Source organism: Corvus brachyrhynchos, unplaced genomic scaffold, assembly GCF_000691975.1.
Source record: "Corvus brachyrhynchos isolate BGI_N302 unplaced genomic scaffold, ASM69197v1 scaffold136, whole genome shotgun sequence".
Lineage (NCBI taxonomy): Eukaryota > Metazoa > Chordata > Aves > Passeriformes > Corvidae > Corvus > Corvus brachyrhynchos.
Window position 1 is genome coordinate 7,503,853 of NW_008239080.1, and position 19,228 is coordinate 7,523,080.

At 36.9% G+C, this 19,228-nt stretch overlaps 2 protein-coding genes across 3 annotated transcripts in view; one reads left to right on the forward strand and one right to left on the reverse strand.

Moving 5' to 3' along the window:
• Window positions 1-19,228, reverse strand: part of MCPH1 (microcephalin 1) — a 124,995-nt gene that overhangs the window by 35,110 nt on the left and 70,657 nt on the right. The window lies entirely within an intron of this gene.
• ANGPT2 (angiopoietin 2) overlaps window positions 1-19,228 on the forward strand; it is a 42,431-nt gene continuing 23,203 nt past the window's right edge. For both annotated transcript variants that reach the window (XM_008637652.2, XM_017739292.1), the window contains exon 1: window positions 1-357. In XM_008637652.2, coding sequence (XP_008635874.1) covers window positions 73-357 — 285 coding nt within the window. In that variant the 5' untranslated portion in view covers window positions 1-72. The remainder of the gene's footprint in view (window positions 358-19,228) is intronic.

Genomic DNA, 19,228 nt, shown 5'->3' on the forward strand with positions numbered 1-19,228 from the left:
GGTTAGCTAGGGCCGGGCTCTGGCCAGCGCACCCAGGCTCTCTAGGTCCGCCGAGTTACCGCAGGGATTAAAATGCAGCTGGCCGCCTGCTTCTTTTTGGGCTGCGGCATATTCTTAGCTTCAGGATACAACTCCTTCAGTAAGAGCATGGAGACGATAGGCAAGAAGCAGTACCAAGTTCAGCACGGGTCGTGCAGCTACACCTTCCTTCTGCCTGAGGCGGACAACTGCCGCTCCTCGACTCCGTACGTGTCCAACGCGGTGCAAAGGGATGCACCTCTGGACTATGATGATTCAGTTCAAAGACTGCAGCTACTTGAGAACATCATGGAAAACAACACTCAGTGGCTAATGAAGGTAGGTTAATATAATTTCTATCCCAGAAACTTGACATCCTGTTATCTGTTTCAGTGTGACTTCTTTTTTTCCTTGAACAGTGCCTAAATTCACAGAGTGCATTGTCTAACCTAAATTCCTGAATTACCTTTCAATCAAAAGTTATTTTGAAGTCTGGGAACATAATTTTAACTAGAAAGGAAGAGTGAACTGCACAGTTCTGCAGAGAATGTGCTTTAAAGTTTGTCATTACATTTGAGTTGCTTGGACAAATTACACAGATGGACCGTGGGCATGTCTGAAGTTTCTGACATGCGAGAAGCATCTACTAATTTATAACTAACTGGCAAGGGCTATTTTAGCTCTATTTAAAGAACCTAGAATGTACCTTTATCTGAGTCATGCCTGAAAAATACTATCTGAAATGTGATTTCAAAACCTGGATGCAGAAATTAACCTATTAAACCCCACTAAAAAAAGAACTGTAGTTCCAGCAAAGACTGCAAGTCTGACTTGCAGTGAAATTAGCCTTGTGAAGTGATAGAATTTCAAGAAAATTCTTTAGCAGATATCCTTTGCATCTTGTAACCTTTTCAGTGACATGTACAATATTCAAGGGAAAAATAGGCTGGAAAAGGTGCTGCAGATATCACAGAACTTCTTTTAGTGCAATTCCATTGGAACTAAGGGAAAATGACATGTTTATTGCCAAAGTGGCAACATCTGTACCTGAAAGAGCAGAAAAAAATTTTTACAGCATATATTCTTAGTATTACTGGAGAATAAATCTGATCACTATTTCACATTTTTATAGAAATTCATTTGATTCAAAATGCTATGCAGTTCAACAGATTTTGACTTAAAAAACCTTTATTTTGCTACTATTTGGAAAAGTGTGATAATATAGTCTAACTGCAGAGTATATTTATAAACAAACATTTATGTTTTGTACCAAGATGCCTATTTCCTAAGCAATAAATGTTTCAAGGACTTGGCATTGTATTTCCCAATAAGTGTTCCAGTGATGTCATAATGGTTTCTTCATAGCGAAAGAAATCTGTGTTGTGAATGGAGAGAATTCAGTTTTTTACAATGAATAGTCATTTCATACATAGTTATAAAATAATTTTGTATTAGGGTTCACTACTCTCATCAGTTACAAAGTTACAGAACTCCTGTGATACAACCAATGAAACCCGCTGGCGAATTTGTGAGTGTTAAAAGTCACATTCCAGAACAAACAGTGCAGGGTTTTTATCAACCTGAAATGAGCCTTGAAGCTTAAATCCAAAATGCATACACTTGAAGGCTCCAGTGTGGAACTCTAAATCTCTCTTTAGATGTTTAGGATGCTTAACTTAGAGACACAAATAATGTCAGTTGAGTAGTTTTTGTTTTCTTAAGCAGGCAAACTTACTTTCCTTCACTTACTTACCTTTCTACTTATTAATTTACAATGCTCACCATTGTAATGTTAAGATAAAAATTAACAGATGTGCAATGTAGGATGAAAACCACACAATGTAGAACAGCCTAATTTACCCAGCTGCTAAGCAATTTCCTAACATAAATAGTAAAATCACACAACACTTCAGTCCTAAATGCCACTTAAGCAGACAAACACAGTATCATAAGTGACATCAGGTAAACAAATTCCAGCATCCTTATTTAGTAAAAACTATGCTTTTTCCTGTCAGTCCCTGGGAAATCAGTGCCAAGAGGAATAGAATAAGTATCTCTAACCCATTCTTTGGGGGATCAAAAGACAGATTCTGATTTACAAGACAGAGAAGTGTTTCTTGTATTTGAGCAAAGACTTCTAAATAAGATGCTTTAGAACAGCCTGGTTTTTTTTTTTCCCTAGCTCTTCCATAGCTAAACATCCTGTAAAATATCTGCTGTTTGCCTTTTTCACTATTTTAACACCTGCTCTCTATGCCATCTGTTTTGTTCACAAAGAGCCTCCAACAAAAAGTAGCTTTTCCTCAGATTTACTTTGCTAGAGACACCTGGTCTGCAAGTGAAGATAAAAAGCAAACAATAACCTTTAAAGCTGCTTACAGAGTTTACTTGTTGTTTTTATAAGGTCATTAATACACATTCTTAGGTTCATATTTCAACCTCCCAAAATATAATGCAAGGTCAGTCAATGTGGGGTGAAAAAATTGTATTTGCTTAATTTTTTAGTGTATGGAAAGTGTAATACAAGATTGCTTTTAAAAATAACCTGACATTTAGCTTCTCAGCAATTGCCCAAAAAACTTCATTAGGTCTTGATCTTTAAAATTTATTTTTATTCTTTCAAGAGGCAGAACCTGTTTTGTTTTAAAGTTGTGTAAAATATACATTACAAACTTCAAGTGTGAATTAACCTTTAAACATTGTTCCTGAAATATTGCAAATCCCCAAACATTTTTACACACCTCCCCCTCTCCTGCCTTTAATCCATCAACTAAAGGAAACGTTCTGTTTCTGAATGAACACTGGGCTGTATGAATGGAACAGCATGGGAAGTGTGCGCTTCATCTGCTTAATGGGCAAACACAATGGGAAGAAAATGAGTTAGATATGTCCAGGTTCTTTTCTGATCTGCTCCTGCATAGGAAGCAGAAGACTTTTTTTCTACAGTTATTACAAATTGCTTCTTCATGAAAACACATTCTTTTCAATCTGAACTTTAATAACGCATTATGCCACTATTGCGTGTGCCATACATAAAACTGGAGAATGTCTTTTGAAAAGCAGATTATGTTTAAGCATTCAGATGACAAACTAGAACAAATTCCACCTAATCCACTCTTTAGCAGTAAGTCAGTAAGTGATACTGTGAAGCAAAGGCCAAAACCCTAGATCAGCTGTGCAGCAATATACCTGAAATGAACTTTCCTCTTTGACTTTTCCTATCTTGGGATCAATTTGTATACTGGTGTATGATTTTTTTTCTAACGTGTGTGTGAGCAGGGAGAATAAAGCTCTCAATAATAAAATTTTCAATTAACTTGAGACGATAGGAAGTTGGTATGCAGCTGAGATACAAGACTGGAAATTTTAAATATAGACATATATGTTGGCTATTATACTTGGGAACTTTTTATATAAAACACCAGGTTTTCAGATATTCCTAAAAGACAGGCAATCCCTTAGGGTCAACAATTAGACTACTTCTATCTGAAAAAATGACAGCTTTACCATTTGGATCACAACACTTGTACTCAAGGAACTGCATTTTTAAGATATTGAAATAACTTAATGTTGACTTGAATTTGCTTCTTAGTATATTGACTGGATCCTATGACTCAGGAGATATGACTGTCCAAAGCAATAGTGTAAAAGAAACAGGTCCTATTTTCTTAGTCTTTCCTGTTACAAACAGCTGAAAACAATGTATGATCAATTTGATGATAGCATCTGGAATACAGGTAATTTATTTCTAGTTTATCAGCAGATCAAAAGACTAGAAAATAAAAGTCTGTGTCAGGAGTCAACATTTAAATCAAAGACCAGGGCTTCATCCTGAACCATCACAGCAGACTAGGAGGGGGACGCACTGCTGATAGAAATGCAGTATCTTTGGATACTCTTAACTGAGATTCATTTTCCCTTGTCTTGATACCCTGAAAAGTTATAATTATTGTTGTACTGAATGTCATTTGCCAAATACAAAAGGATACTTTGACATGCTGCCATCCAAAGCCCCAGCACACAATGGATAAGGACAACTATATTGAACAGTGTTGAATTTTGAAGTACGAAAGAGATGATTCTGACTCTGAATCCTGCATTCCTTTCTTAAGTAATGCATCTATTTTTACTTATTGTGAAAATTCTTGTTTCTGTCTATCAACAATGTATTTGCTAAGCAAAAGAATACTGGCAGGACTCAAAAGAAAATACTTTCTTACTTTCAGATTGGTATGTTACCAGTTAAAGTTTCCACACTACTCTGGATGATATAATTACACAGTTTATTGTTGTATCTCCTGTAGGTAAATTTCAGTTAAAGGATTTGAAATGATTCTTTTGCATGTGTTTAAAAACTGTGTTGTAGAGACCATTTCTGCATCATTCTGCAAATACCAAATTGGTGACACAGGTATGAAATTGTACAAAATCAACAAAGAAGATGAGATTTTCTTGCACGGATCTACAAGACAAAATCGAAATAGAGGATTCAACTTCTCCAAGATGTTTTCAGTAAAAAAATGTGATAAATAGAGGCTTGTTTTACAGAACCAGTCTCTTGCTAGCATTCAAGATATATTTTCCTGTGCTTTGTTTGTTATTAACATGATCATAAACTTGTCATCTTTGACTGGTCCAAACAGCAAACTGGGAGATTTTCTCCATCAATTATTGACATTAAGTGCTTGATTTCCTTTTTTTATTTCTTTCTTTTCTTTTTCTTTTCTTTCTTCAAGTGTACTATAGGAAATTAGCTTGAAGATGCTTGAATTGCCAGTTTCCAGTCCTTTTTGTTTGCATACCCACTTAATACATGGAATTTAACAGCATAACCATTGGAATATCTTTGATACTTTGTCAGAGAGACTGAAGTTGAGAATGGTGTTTCTTTTACAGACAATTATTGTTACTGCTCCTTTTTCCTTGTTAATTATGAAAAAAATCAGTAATTTGCATCTCACCTTAATTTACCAAGTAAAATAGTATCACTTGCTTGATTCCTAAGCTATCATGTATGTATTGCTTAGAATGGAAGTTACCCTAAAAGACACAGATACCTGTTTCTAACCTTCAAAATGTGACAGCTAGTACCTTTAGTGACTGTTTAATACTGTCTTTTACATACTACAGTACTTGCTTTTGAAAATGTACCATATTCTTTGATTTACAATATTAATCAGCTTAGTTAACCATTATTAACAACTTTTTACATACTTTAATGCAAGAACCTCCTGCTGCATCTGTCATTTCATGGGCTTCTACACAGCTTTGGCTGAAAGTCAGGGTGGGGGCAAAGTAAGATGGTCTTCCCCCACTATTATTATAGGGCTAGACATGCAAAATGTTGCCAACTGATTTAGAAAACACAGTCTTATATCTTACATTAGTGTCTACAACAGAGAGGTGCCACTCTTGGGTCTTTGGAACTTTGCAAACCCGGAGTTTCATCAGGTGCCTCAGTCTATATTAATTAGCTTCCTAGAGTAAGTTCAATCAGCCTTTTCAGCCTGAGAGAGACAAATAGAGGAATGGAAAACTTAACAGAAACCCTCCCGGAAGAGGCAGATTTATCAGCATTGCTGAAGAACTTACAAAAGCTGGCATGCTGTATGGCTCTCATCCTGACATACTGCTTTAGCACTGAAGTTTGTAGGTCTCAGAATCCAGAGACAATAGGTAGAAGGTAGAACTGTGGACTAGACTGCAAATACTATATGAATATACAGATAACCATTATGCTTCCCACTTGTTAAAAAACAGCTTGAGTACAAGAGTCAAATCAGGATTGATGGCTTTTCCATAAGACTTTGGTGTCTTCCTATTCCCACATCCTGACAGAATCATAGAATTGCAGACTGGCTTGGTTTGGAAGGGATTTTCAGAGATCATCTAGTTCCAACCCCTCTGCTGTGGGCAGGGCCATCTTGCAGATCAAGTTGCTCAAAGCCCTATCCAGCCAAACCTTGAACACTTCCAGGGATGGGGCGTCCACAACTTCCCAAGGCAGCCTGTTTCAGCATGTCAGCACTCCCACTGTTTAAAAAAAAAAAAAAAAAAAATTCTTCCTGGAAGTGGAGATGCAAGTTGTACTTCAGAGATAAATGATTCTAGCATCTAGTTAACGTGTTAAAATACTAGTTAAGATACTAATAGGAACCTTGAAGATACCTGTACAGAGACTGCACAAGGGAAAATAGAAGATGGCTCTTAAAAAAAAAAAAAAAAAAAATTCATGCATATACTTGTACCTGAAACAAGGATGTCATGCACAGAAAATATTTTGGTAGTCCAAATGCACCCTAGGAACTATCTCACTGGTAATTACAGTGAAAACAATGTGTCAGTGGACTATAAGTATCACTAGATCCTTCAAGAAAAGGAGAGTTTCTATGGCACTGAATAAGAAGTTTCAGAAATAAGCACTGAATTTTATCTGCCATTTTATTATTTGAATTTCTCAGACTAGCAAAATAAAAACTAGCGGTGGGAAAATAATAGGAACCTCAGGTAATTTAAAAAGGCAAAACATGTGGGGAGAGAAAAAGTATAGCTCAGTAATTTAATACCTGAAAATGCTTTAAAGATATGCACATTATACAGCGTTAAACCAAATAACCTAATACACACAGTAAGTTAAAAAGTACTTTCCAAATGGAAGTACCGTGATCATTTCATTTCCTTGACCAGATATATTTCTAGGAAATGGGACAGAGGAAAAAAGAATTTTACTTACTCCCTAGTGAGAATAAAAAATACTTTTTGGTGAAGCTGATGTCTATTCCAAGTAAACAAAGCTCAGAGGAGACGTTAAAGAATTCTTCAGGTTACAAAATCCAGATCTATGTTTTGTACAAAAAAAATCCCACACCTCGATGGTTCTGCAAACACTCACTGTGACAGTTTTTAAGCTGCCTAGGGAAAAGACATTACTACTCCTTAAAAGCTTTTTTAAAAAAAGTTCTTACTTTGATCCAAGTAATTACTGAAAATCCTGTTAGTTTTTATCTGTTTATGGAACAGGTTAACCCTAAAATTAAGATGTTATTTACAAAGCTCAGCAAATGTATCCTACAATTTGTATGATTAAATGATATCTATCTGTTTTCTTTCCAACTTCCAGCACATTATGGCTTAGTCTGAAGAGAGAGAGCAGGAAGCTACAGGAACTTTTCTGCTGTCTTTATACTGCCCATATGAAGCTTTATCAGTTTAGCTAACAATCTTCCCGGGGCCTACTAAGGTCATAAAAAAGTCTTACAACTAAAAAGGGAAGGCTGATAGAATATGCAATCCTCTGTCTGTTAACTTCTCTCTCTGTTAATAAAAGTATGGATGGAAATCTAGTTTTCTTCACAGCTACACTATTCACAGAAGCTGTAAGGAAATGTTTCCTCTGTAGAAGAGCAAATACTTCAGAATTCTTAGATGGCAGCAACTTTTTTTCCAATTCAGCTGTCTCTAGAGATTTCTTGTTAAACCCAAGCAGCATGCAAGTGTCCAAGCTGTTAGTTTTATACTTGTATTTAGGTCTCAAGCCTCATGATAGAGTTTTAAAATAAAAACCCCAACTATACAGAGTTCCTTTACCCTCTGGGAAACAACATGTCAAATTTCTCTCATTGATTTTGCTCAGGTATTAAAATCAGTGTGTTATGGTAACACAACTGAGAGCTTAACAAACTATTTTATTGAACAGCTAGCTACAATGACTTAAATAATAACTTTCCAAAAGGGGGAAAAAAAGCCTTGCTTGATTTATTACACCTCTCTCAATATTAGCAAATGAAATTCTTTTAATAGGCATTCAATTTTTAGACTGTATAGCATCTTTTAGTAATAGAATTATCAAGAGATGGAAACTAGCTCTGTGCATTTCAAAAGCTGTACTAAAGCATTGATGAGGACCAGAGTAGTTCAGTATAAAATCAAAACTATCGTGTTAGAGCATTCCAGTGTGGTACAGCATAATCACTCAAACAACTGCCATAATTTGTGTACTTCAGAAGCAATATTTTAGTATGTTTTTTTGAATAAACTGTTTGTCAAAACCACAGGAAAGCACACTAAGCAAATGTTTGATCTTTATCACTCCACTTAAAAGAACTTTTTGATGGGGAGAAAATCTAAAAGTTCTCATCTTTGGAGAAAATAATTGTATCCACTTAAAAATAGTAGGATCTTGTGAAAATCTCTAGTATAAAAATGACTGAGCAGTGTCTTAAGCCCTGTGCAAACAACAGCTCTGCAGACCTGTTCATTCTCACGCTGCAGGCACTAAGAGTCATTCACCTCCTGCACTCACGGTATCAGCTTCATCGCTATGCTTGCTTTTTGGTTCAGGCCTGCACCTGATGTGCGTGAGCCTGGAAGGAAAAAGCCTCTTTGTTCCATTCTGTCAGGGTGTGGGAATGGGGAGACACCCAGCTAAGTGGAAAGGACATTTCCTGGGCAATAGCTGTAGCCCCCATAGCAGCTCCCCCACACATGGTGTGATATCCGTGTGCCGCAGGGCTGCTGCTCATCATGTGACCTGATGTGAGGTACCTGAGTAAGCTGAGAGGTTTAATTTTGATCCCAGCCACCTAAAAATTTTAGTTCTGTCTTCCTTGACAGAACTTGTAGGCATCATGTTATGACACGTTATATACTTGCTTTAGGTTGTTTCCCATGAACTACATTATGTTCTATGCAACAATTTTCCTCATTTTCCATTTACAAGGTGTAACTACCTGCAAGATACTAGTTCAAACCCACAGTTTCAGAATGCAATATAAACCAGCACCTTAAGGAGAATATGCCATTCAGCCAAGAAGCAATAGCCTCATTTTTCCAGGGTATCAGCTGTCAACTGACAATTTCAGCTGTGCAAAGTGTTAACATTCAAACACCAAAAAGCTGCAGATCAAGACTGAAATACACATATTAATGGAAAACGCACTTGCCATACTTCAAATCGCATTAACAAGTACCCTGTCCATTCAGATGTTTTCTTACTCTAGAAAATACCCTGGTGAAGACCTAATGAAAAAACTTCCATATTTTTGCTTTTCTTTTCAGAACGATGTTTTACAAACAGGGTAATTTAACTATTCAAATGAAACACTAGTTTCCAGTTTCTTAGTACAACTTAAAAAATGGATAAAGTAGGCAAAAGACAGCTTAAGTGAATAAGTAAAAAATAAAAAAAATCTTGTGTTTTTCTGCTTCTAAGGAATTGACTTTAAAAACCCCTAAGCTTCCTTGCATGAGGTCTGAACTTTGACCATATTAACTATCCCTGTGTTTTCACTTATGTTAAACTGTCATCCTGATGCCACATTTTCTGTCTGATGTAAAATTTGCCTATAAAGTAATAGTAAATTAAAAAACCCTATTGTAACTGCTACTGGAACCTAGCTGGGAATGTTTTCTGAAAACTACTCTGACAGGATGAAACAAAGTTCAAATAACTAGAAAGTAAGCTCATAGACTACTAACCTAGCCCTTACAAAGACTATAAACTGCAACAAATATAAACAATCTGACCCTGTTGAAATCTTAGCACATACAAGCAAGGATTCTGACAACTACAGTTTACCAGCTAGGGAAGAAAGTTTAAATAGGGTTAAAAATACCCTAATTTTTTCCCCTGACACATAAGTTTATTTGACTTGACTCTAGAAAAACCTTAGCCATGTCTTGAGTTCAGCTTCTTTGTTATGGTAAACTTTATTATTTAAAAAAGGCTCTGAGGACAGCATACAAAAACCTAGCTCTGCTCCAAACAAGTAGAAAAATTCCCACTGACTTCTTAGTGAAACTAAAAATACTTAGTTTCACTAAGTAAGTATTAATAAAAAAAAATATTGAAAAAGTATTTGAAGTTGATAATGGAGTACACTAGTAAATCAGATGTCTGCTTTAAGGCTTATTCCATGTGGACTACCTCTAACTATGTGAAGATGCTATTGGAATAGAAAAATGAGTAATAATTTTCATCACAAGGAAATAAACATTTTCCTGTTCTTGTCCCTCTCTAGTCCATGTGGGAGTAACATCTCCCAAGAGTCTTATCCAGTCAAGTCCTTTGCACTTACCATTTTCCTCAGTGAATTTTCTCCCAACTTCACAGTGTTTTTAAACTTCAAGCAAACTAGAGAATTCATTCCCTCAGCTGGCTTTAAGATCAGCCTTCCAGTCCCCTTTTACAGCTTATTGTCATTAAGAATTCCTATCCCTGATACATCCACTTTTAAAATTCTGCTCACAGAGATTCATTTCCTTTCTTTCCTTCTGTTAAAGTTATGTGGCTTCCTAGATGTCCCTTTCCTCTATATTCGTTCTCATTCAGAATTCTCAGTGCTGGATTCTTTTGTCCTTATAGCTAAATTTGTTTTTAACCTTCTGTGCATACTTTCCTGCGTATTCACAGAACTGTAGAATGGTTTTGGTTGGAAGGGACCTATAAAGTTATCTAGCTTCAACTCCCCTGCTGTAGGCAGGGACAACTTCCACTAGACCAGGTCACTCAGAGCTCCATGCAGCCTGGGGTTGAACACTTCCAGGAATGGTGTGTCCACAACTTCTCTGGGCAACCTGTGCCAGTGCCTCACTACCCTCACTGTAAAGAATTTCTTCCTAATGTCTAATCTAAACCTACTCTCTTTCAGTTTAAGGCCATTCCCTCTTGTCCTGTCACTGTCCATGTGAAAAAGTCCCTCTTCAGCTTTCTCATAAGCCCCATTTAGGCACTGGAAATGTGCTCTAAGGTGTCCCAAAACCTTCTCTTCTCCAGACTGAAAAATCCCAACTGTCTCAACCTGTCTTCACAGGAGAGGTGCTTCAGCCATGGGATCATCTTTGTGGCCTTCCTCTGGACCCAATCAAATCCCTTCTAATGCTGTGGAACCCAGGGCTGGATGTAGCACTCCAGGTGGGGTGTCTCCAGAGCAGAGTAGAGGGGCAGAATCCCCTCCCTTGCCACGCTCTTTGGATGCAGCCCAGGATACATTTGGCTTTCTGGCCTGTGAGAACACATTGCTGGGGCATGTTCAGCCTCTCCTCCACCAGCACCCCTAAGTCCTTCTTGTCAGGGCTGCTCTCAATCCCTTCACCACCCAGCCTGTGCTTATGCTTGGGATTACCCTGACCCAGGTTCAGTACCTTGCACTTGGCCTTACTGAAATTTATGATGTTTGCATGGGCCCACCTCTCAAATCTAAGACAGACAACTTCCTTTTCTTCCTAGGTGCATATAGTATCAATGTCATTGTACTTTCTCCATTGCTAATGTGCTTAGTCATCTTGACAGCAGAGTTTTACATCCAAGAGAGTCTCTGGAAAGTGTATTTAAAAGTCTCCCTCTTCAGTGGCCCTTCTTGCTAGATCTTGACAGACAGGGAAGAGTGTCCTCTCATAAAATACCCACCCTATAATGTATAGCTTTGGTTCTCAGCCATTCTTTCTGAGAGTTTCTCCTCTTCTCTTATGGTTAATGCCTGTAGCATCATTTGTTTTGAGAGGATCTGGATTTGGTCTTCATAGAAGACTGGCAGCTGCCTGGTGTCAGGCTTTCAGGAGCACTGACTGGAGCTCAGCTCAAGAGGTGACTCCATCACTACCTGAATGCTCAGGGGGTACCAGACACAAAGATGAAATTTTGGAAGCAATGGATGGAAAGACTTGTCATCTTGTTTCTGTTCCAAAAAATGAAACTACCTGCTTTTAGATGGATAATTCCAGCTATTGAGACAAAAAAAAGTATTTTAAATAAGGATTACATAATTTTTTTTTTCTGCATCACACACTACATTTTGTTTCTGCAATACGCTGCCTATATGTTCTGATCTTGCTTCCAGATATTTTTGTTTGCCCACTTTTAACACAGTAGCTTTCTGTTTTATCTTTCAAGCATGGAATTTCTCAGAAGCTTTTGCATTAAAGACCCTTAACTGGGCTAATGGAACAGTTCAGAGAAATAAATAAACAGCATTTGACAAGAACATACAAGGATGCTCATTTTTTTAACTAAGCAGAGGTGACCACATGAGCTTCTCTTATTTCAGGGAGCCTTTCGTGATTTCTGTAGTCACAGTTAAGGCCAGTTTGGTTTTTGGGTCCTGCTTCTCCCGCCCAGTGTTTTGGAAACCTTTCTCTGAAAGGTTTGGTCCAGCAAGTGAGGAATTTTTAAGCTGGTGATGTAAATGTAGCAGCTAGACACCCCACCTCCCCAGTCCATATAACATATTATCAATGGAAACAGTAGTGAGAAAGATCAGCACGTCTTAAAAAAAGAGCTATAGTACTTGAGCAGAAATTACTTTCTTTTCCCCCTCTCCAAAATCAGTGAACGGGTTCTCAGTAAAGAAATTTAGTCCTTCAAGACTGAATACAGCAGCTGACATGTGCTTCCCCAAAGTCTTAAGCATTCAAAATTTGTCAGGCCTTCAGCTGAAATGACTGGTTGTCACTTGGTAGCATCATTGAGGCTTCTTCTACGAGAAAAAGGTCTTATAAAAGCTCAATAAACTATAATTAGATGCCAGTATATTGCAAAGTTTAAGAACTACTTAAAATGCTTTCAGTTTCCTTAACCCATGAACTTAAAAAAAAAAATCTAATTTTTGTCATGCTGAAAGATGTTCTGTGAACACAGCTTTGAAACTGGAGACACCCAGTTTTATAGCTTACAAAATGGACTAATTGTGTACCATAGCTTCCTAACTAGTTTGATCCTTGAATTCCAAATCATTCTTCCTTCTGGTTGGAAATGGAATGCAAGATGACTGCTTCCCTAGAAAGCAATGCTGAGAATGAACTGTAAATGCCTAGCTCTTTTTCACTTCCCCAATAACATGTTTTGAGAAGTGGAATTTGCTTCATATTTCGTCAAAAACTTGAAATCTGATTTGTTTCACCACATCATGAGCTATTCTCTAAAATAGACTGTCCAGTTGAAAGAAGAGTAAAAAACCACGTGATATTGTAAGTTGAGATAAAAAAGATAAATGGCTTTAACTGTGACAGATACATTTGCTAAATATTTTGTAAAGTTTATGAGGCTACATGGACAATGTTTTTCATGAAAAATGTCACCAGCATATCTGAGAATAATTTTATTTCAGCTGCCTATTACTCAGTGGAATGGAAAAAATACATAAATGAGAAAGTATTATTGAGATCTGGGATAGCAAGTGTTTATTCAGATGTCATCTTTGTAGGGCAGAATCTCGTCCTTACACTGATGTGGTATAGTCCTGATTCCCTAATGGCAGCATGCAAGTCCAAAATCTGATTGAAAACATGTAGGCTTATCTCCAGAAAGTTTGGATATTCGATTTGTGAAATTATAGTGATGCAATGAAGATTTTTGCCTTTTCTTTTATACCCCTGTTATACCTTTTTACAACTTCTGTATTCCTAGTGCTTTTTGCCTACATTCTTGGACTTGTTTGTCAAGCTAAGAGACTAAACATTTTAGAAGCTTCGTAGCTAGAGATCAGTGTGCCCCAGACCCCAAGGTCCTCTCCAGAACACATTCTGTAAACCAAGACAGAACCATCCAGGGGAAGGTTCCTTGGGGAGGGGGGCTCACTTGAGCCTCTCATTGGGGAATCTTTGATAGATATGCTAATTAGTAAGACCTATAATGTTATACCCAATGTTGGTGGGGATAGACTCTGGGGGGTGCATCTCAATGCACATGACCTGGATGTGTGCACCTAAGGATCCTTAAAATAAATACCAAGGCAAAATCCCTTTTCCCCTTCTAACCGTGTCTGACTCTTGATTTTAAGACCAGGAAAAGGCATCAATAGCACAATGCCATAACATAGTATTTAAAATTTAAATATTGATTAGCAGTATTTCCTATACTGTTTATAAATAAGGAATCCTAATTTTGAGTATTGGTGGCTTGTTGTGTATAATGAAGAATATTTATATGCATTTCAGTGAATGGCAGAAGCATCACCGGCTTCTTGTCTTCCTGGCTGCAGCGCTACTGAACTTCGGGAAAATGCCATTCATGACTCACACTATTTATTTATTTATTCTTTATTTTTAGACTAATGGGAACTTTATGAATTCCTTCCCTGATTTTGAAGAGAAATACCACTTAGCTATGATCCTGAAAAATGGTGATCCAGAATCTTAAATTACCGCCTTAATGAACAGCCTTAACTCTTAATGAGTAGGGGTAATTACCAAATGATTGATTTTAATTTTGAAGCTACTCTTGCTAAATTTTGGTTTTTTAAAATTATTTACTTAGCTATATAGAAATTCACACTGTTAAGCTGTTTGTCAAGTTGACTATTTAGTTTCCATTAACAGCGTTTTTTTGAAAAGAGTATTTTTCATTTGCAGTTTAATGTACAACTCCCTAAAAATGCACCACAGAAAGTACATGCATCATATATAGTACAAAGAACCCACCCACATCATCCTCCAAATGACAAAACACATGTGGAGGTAGGAAAGCAGTAGTGTAGTATTAGGTGTACAAAATAAGCTCAGTGTCTGGAATGGTGGGAGATCAACTCTACGACAGCCTTTGGGAGTGTTTCAGCTGTCAGAGTCTCTTCCCTTTTCATATGTGCTCCTTTGCTTTTTCTACATCATCACTTGGATTTTAACATTCATAGTTAGTTCAAAACATACAGTAGAAAGTACAATCATGGTGTAATAACTTTTAGAATTAGGTACAAAGTACTTCCATTCAAGAACACAGAATGAAAGTCATTCTTCATAAATATTTGCATAGAAAATGAAGACATTTAATACATTTTGCTTCATGTTATATTAATGAAAATTTAGTTTTTATTTAAATAGAGTTTTGCCAGTAAAGGAGGGGGGGAATTTTTTCTTCTGCTAGCAAGTATAAATTATAAAAATTCCTCTAAATGTAATGTAATCAGACAGGAGAATAAGTTGGTAAGCTTCCATTTAGTGCACAAGTGTCCCTACCAGAACCATCTGCATATCATTTACTTTAAAGTCTGTATTTACTATTTTAAGGGTTAGCATTTAAATTTTCAGTATTTTATTACACAATTTTAGCTTGAATATTTTCCAGTAAATCATAGCTCACTTCCAGATAGCATTCATTTATGCTGTTACTTTCACCTTTTGTTTGCTGAGAGGAAAATGAGATAAGAGAAAAATCTTAGCTGGAGGTCTGGACAGGGAGACATGTTTGATGGGGCATGTAGGAATCTAATAGCGTAGAGACATCTCAGGCATTTCCATATACATTCCCAAAAGATTTTTTTCCCTCCCTTGAGAAACAACTTGTAGACCATCGGGACTTCCTGCTCTAGGGGAAAAAAAAAGGCGATTTTAAATGTCTCTTTTTGAGACATGATTCCTTTTTATTTCTGCAGTGTACTGATAAGCTCCTAAAATTGATACCTTACTTCCAGAAAACATGGAGAAATAAATTATTTTATTAAAAGCTGATTTAAAATAGCTTAAGGTCTGATTGATGGGGATTGATGCAATGCCCTTAAAAATGTGTTCCCTTAGGTCTGTCAAGATAAATGACTCTTGGAAAGGGTAGTCATTCTTCTATTTCCATTCTGACTTTAAGCAGTAGCAACATTGACAGACTGAACATAAGTATGAAAAGCTATTTTAAAAAGAACAAAACTGTCTGCAAAATTGAAATTTTGACAGTATTTTGCCTTCATAACACCAATACATTACAGGGATGTGGAAACACAAATACAGGTGCACATGGAGCGCCTGGCAATATGGTTACATACATGCACATTAAGGAGCATGGGTAGCATATGTATGTCGGTAAAATACTACATACTGCCTATGTGAACTGCTGTGATTGAGACAGTGTTTTCTTCTTTTTTAAAGACTACATTACATTTCACTGTTATCCATGTCCAGTAGGATCCAAGGTGGCTCATCCCAAGAAAACCCTTCTAAATGTACAGGCTTCAATTATACTACAAGAAACAATTTAAATATTTAGTATTTTAATTGAAAATTAAGTCTGTTAAAATAGTATTTGAAAAAACTATATTTTTGTCTTTATATTAAAAAATGTATCTGTGAATGAGAAACTTAAGTCTTTTGTGGCATATAAGGATAACCTTTTACAGTCAGAAAACTGCACGTTGGCACAACATTTGAAAAAAAATGTTCCAAATTATGGGCTAAATTCTACTTCAGATGACTTATGAAGAAATCAGATATGGCCATAATCCAAAGAACACTGCCACTCTGAAAAACGGGCAGGACAACTAAGACCAAGCATTACTAGGTTAAAGATACCTGAAGACATCTGGAGTATAAGAAGCAGGAAGCATCTATAGAAGTATAGAAGTATCTACACTCTGAAAAAGTATTCCCAAAGGAACTAATGAGACTCAACAGTTTTCTTACTTTTTCCTGTTACTAAAACTAAGCAAATCTGATTATGGATGCTTAAGTACCTTTTCCATTTTGCTCACTTCTGTGTGTATAATGAACATCTTAGTGCATAAAGTACCAGGATGATGATCACAGGTATTGGAAGGGCTAATTAAACTCCAATGGTTTAAATTTGCAAAGGTAAGTTTTGAATAAAGCACAGGACATTTTTATTAGGGATGTGAGAACCATAACTCAAAGCTTTTGACAACTTAATATATGTGCCACATCTCACTCCTTCGCGGAAGGGAGCATGCAAAATTCCTCAATGCCTTTGGTCAAAATAGAGTGGCAAGAGCCAAAAGGGTCCAAAAGAAAAACGCACACAAAATGTTATTAACAGACGATACACTTGGCACGGAAATATGTTTGCTCCTATAAAGAGAAATAGGAGAGGAAAGGGGATCACCAGTTCTGGGTCCAGCACTGATCCAGCCAATAGGGTGTCCAAGGTCCTGGTGCCACCCGGGCTTTGTCAGGGGATCATTTTATAGGTAAGTTTTCCTCCCCTGGGATTAGGTTTCTCATTCTTCATGTAAATAAGTGAGCACATGCAGTCCATTCTTCTGGACCTTTCTGGAAATGGGTTGAGGGTCTTTGAAGATCTTTTGATGGTCTTGATCCCCCTCTACTGGATTGACCCTAAGTTGACAGCTCATGCCTGATTCTTGATCCTATTTCTGCACATCTGCTGTCCTTTATGTCACCATGGACCAGAACAGGGAAGTGGGTTCCAGAAAGGTGCTGCCCTACTTTCCAACAGTCCCTCTTTCCAGCCACATCCTGTTCTTATTTGCCCACTTGAATAGCCATCAGCATTTGAGGCATAACAATGCATTAACTCCTTACTTCCCAGGCTTTTACAGTATGCCAAACTGTAGCTTCAATGCATATTTAAAAGGTACCTAACTGTAAATGTATTTTTTGTTGCTAGGTTTTCTACAGGATCTACTCCACTTTTGTAAATCCAAAACAAAAGGTAGAGGGAAATCACTACATATGTGTCATTAGCCCTGCAGTTTTCTCTGTGTCTTTATTGGATGACTAAGCATGCAATATGCATTGTAACACAACCTGTTCACATAGGACACAGCATTATATAGAAACTCACGATTAACATTACCTCTTGCTGAAAATAAATGTTAGAGTTGATAGAATCAGACTATAAACATTAAGAAAATCACCAAACTTTACTTGGAAATCCTGCTCCAATAACTGAAAAATTCTATAAAATAGAACAAGCATCCAGTACTATGTGTACCATTTATATGGGGTGGCATTTGGCAAAAGAGGGATGTATGTATTCATGGAGCATAAATGCTGCCATGAACATGACTGTTTAATTAGTATAAATTAAACATTTGGCAGCAAAGAACAAATGCAAGACATCATTCATAACTTAAAAGGGAAATAATGGTAAGTCAAATGTCTATAAAGTGCACGAGTAAGTTGCTGAAGCTTTGAAAAATTCTGTAACATGGATACAAACTATACAATCAGGAAGACTTTTCATTTAACTGAGTATTGATAATCCTTCATAATGGAATAATACTATCTCTGCCAATAGTTAGAAAACATACTTCTTTTAGTGCATAGTCTACATGTTGTCTTTTCTTTCTTGCCAATTTAAAGCTTGTTTAAAAAAAAAGTCTTGGCTATAAAAGCAATGTGTTGGAATGTGCTCCAATATTAGTGACCTGTCCTTGTTTTTCTGGCAACTTAGCTGAAGTATTTTCATCAAATTTTATGATTTTATATGATTTGAAGTAATAAAGCAGGACACAGCCCCAAAGTGATGACCTTAGAGAATTTTTTCTCTCTAAAAATGCATCACTATAACTCTATAACAAATCTTAACTGTGAAAGTATTTCAATTTTCCCAGCTGTTTTTGCAATTTAAGCATACTTTAAGACATGTTTTTTCCCATCTGTGCTTTCATTTTTATATTTACTTTGTTCAAGAATACATGCCAGCCAAATTCTTACACAAAAGATAGAATGTTTAATGGAAAAATCCCAAGAAAAATCACTGAAATGCTATCAACTAACTATTCCTCCTTTCAAATATTCCCTCTCCCTTGTATTATCTTTAAGATAGAATTCATTGATTGACTTGCTCCCTCAAAAGCAAAATTCCTGAAAGAAGATGCATCACTAATAGTCAGCTATTAGGTTTTAACATTTACTTTGTTCAAAATAACAATAATGTAATAATGGTTAACTCAATTCTTATATGCCAAATACTATTTGAATTAAAAAGAGATTAAACCATAACTAGCCAAGTGGCAAAGGAGAAATCTGGCAAATAATCCGTTTCACCTTCCAAATTTGAGCAAAATATTGAAGAAGACAGACATGCTGTTCAAACCAAACTGCCAAGCTTCCCAAGTGATGGATGGGGACTGAGTCATTCATTCCTGTGTCCTTCCCTCTTTTAAACCTTTTTTTGACCTCTTCCTCCTTCAGAAACTCTGAGTGTGCTGCTGCTTACAAAGGAAGGAGGCTCCTTGGCAGGAGCTGATGAATAGTACTCTACAAAGAAATGTGCCACAAAGAACTGCAGTCTTGCAAAATGGCTGCTAATCCTCAGTGTTGTCAGTGTAGCTCAGCTGTGGCTGTGGGAACTGGAGCCCGTGTTCTACCACCCTCTCAGGGAAACCCAAGGGCCTTACTTGCCCAGGGTATGCAGTGGGAACATGTTCTGCTGTCACTAAGGTCAGTGGGAGATGGCGGGGCATTTTTGATGGAAGTCGTTCTTTTATTCCTCTTTGAAGAAAGATGAAAGTAAGCATCCGCCACTAAAAAA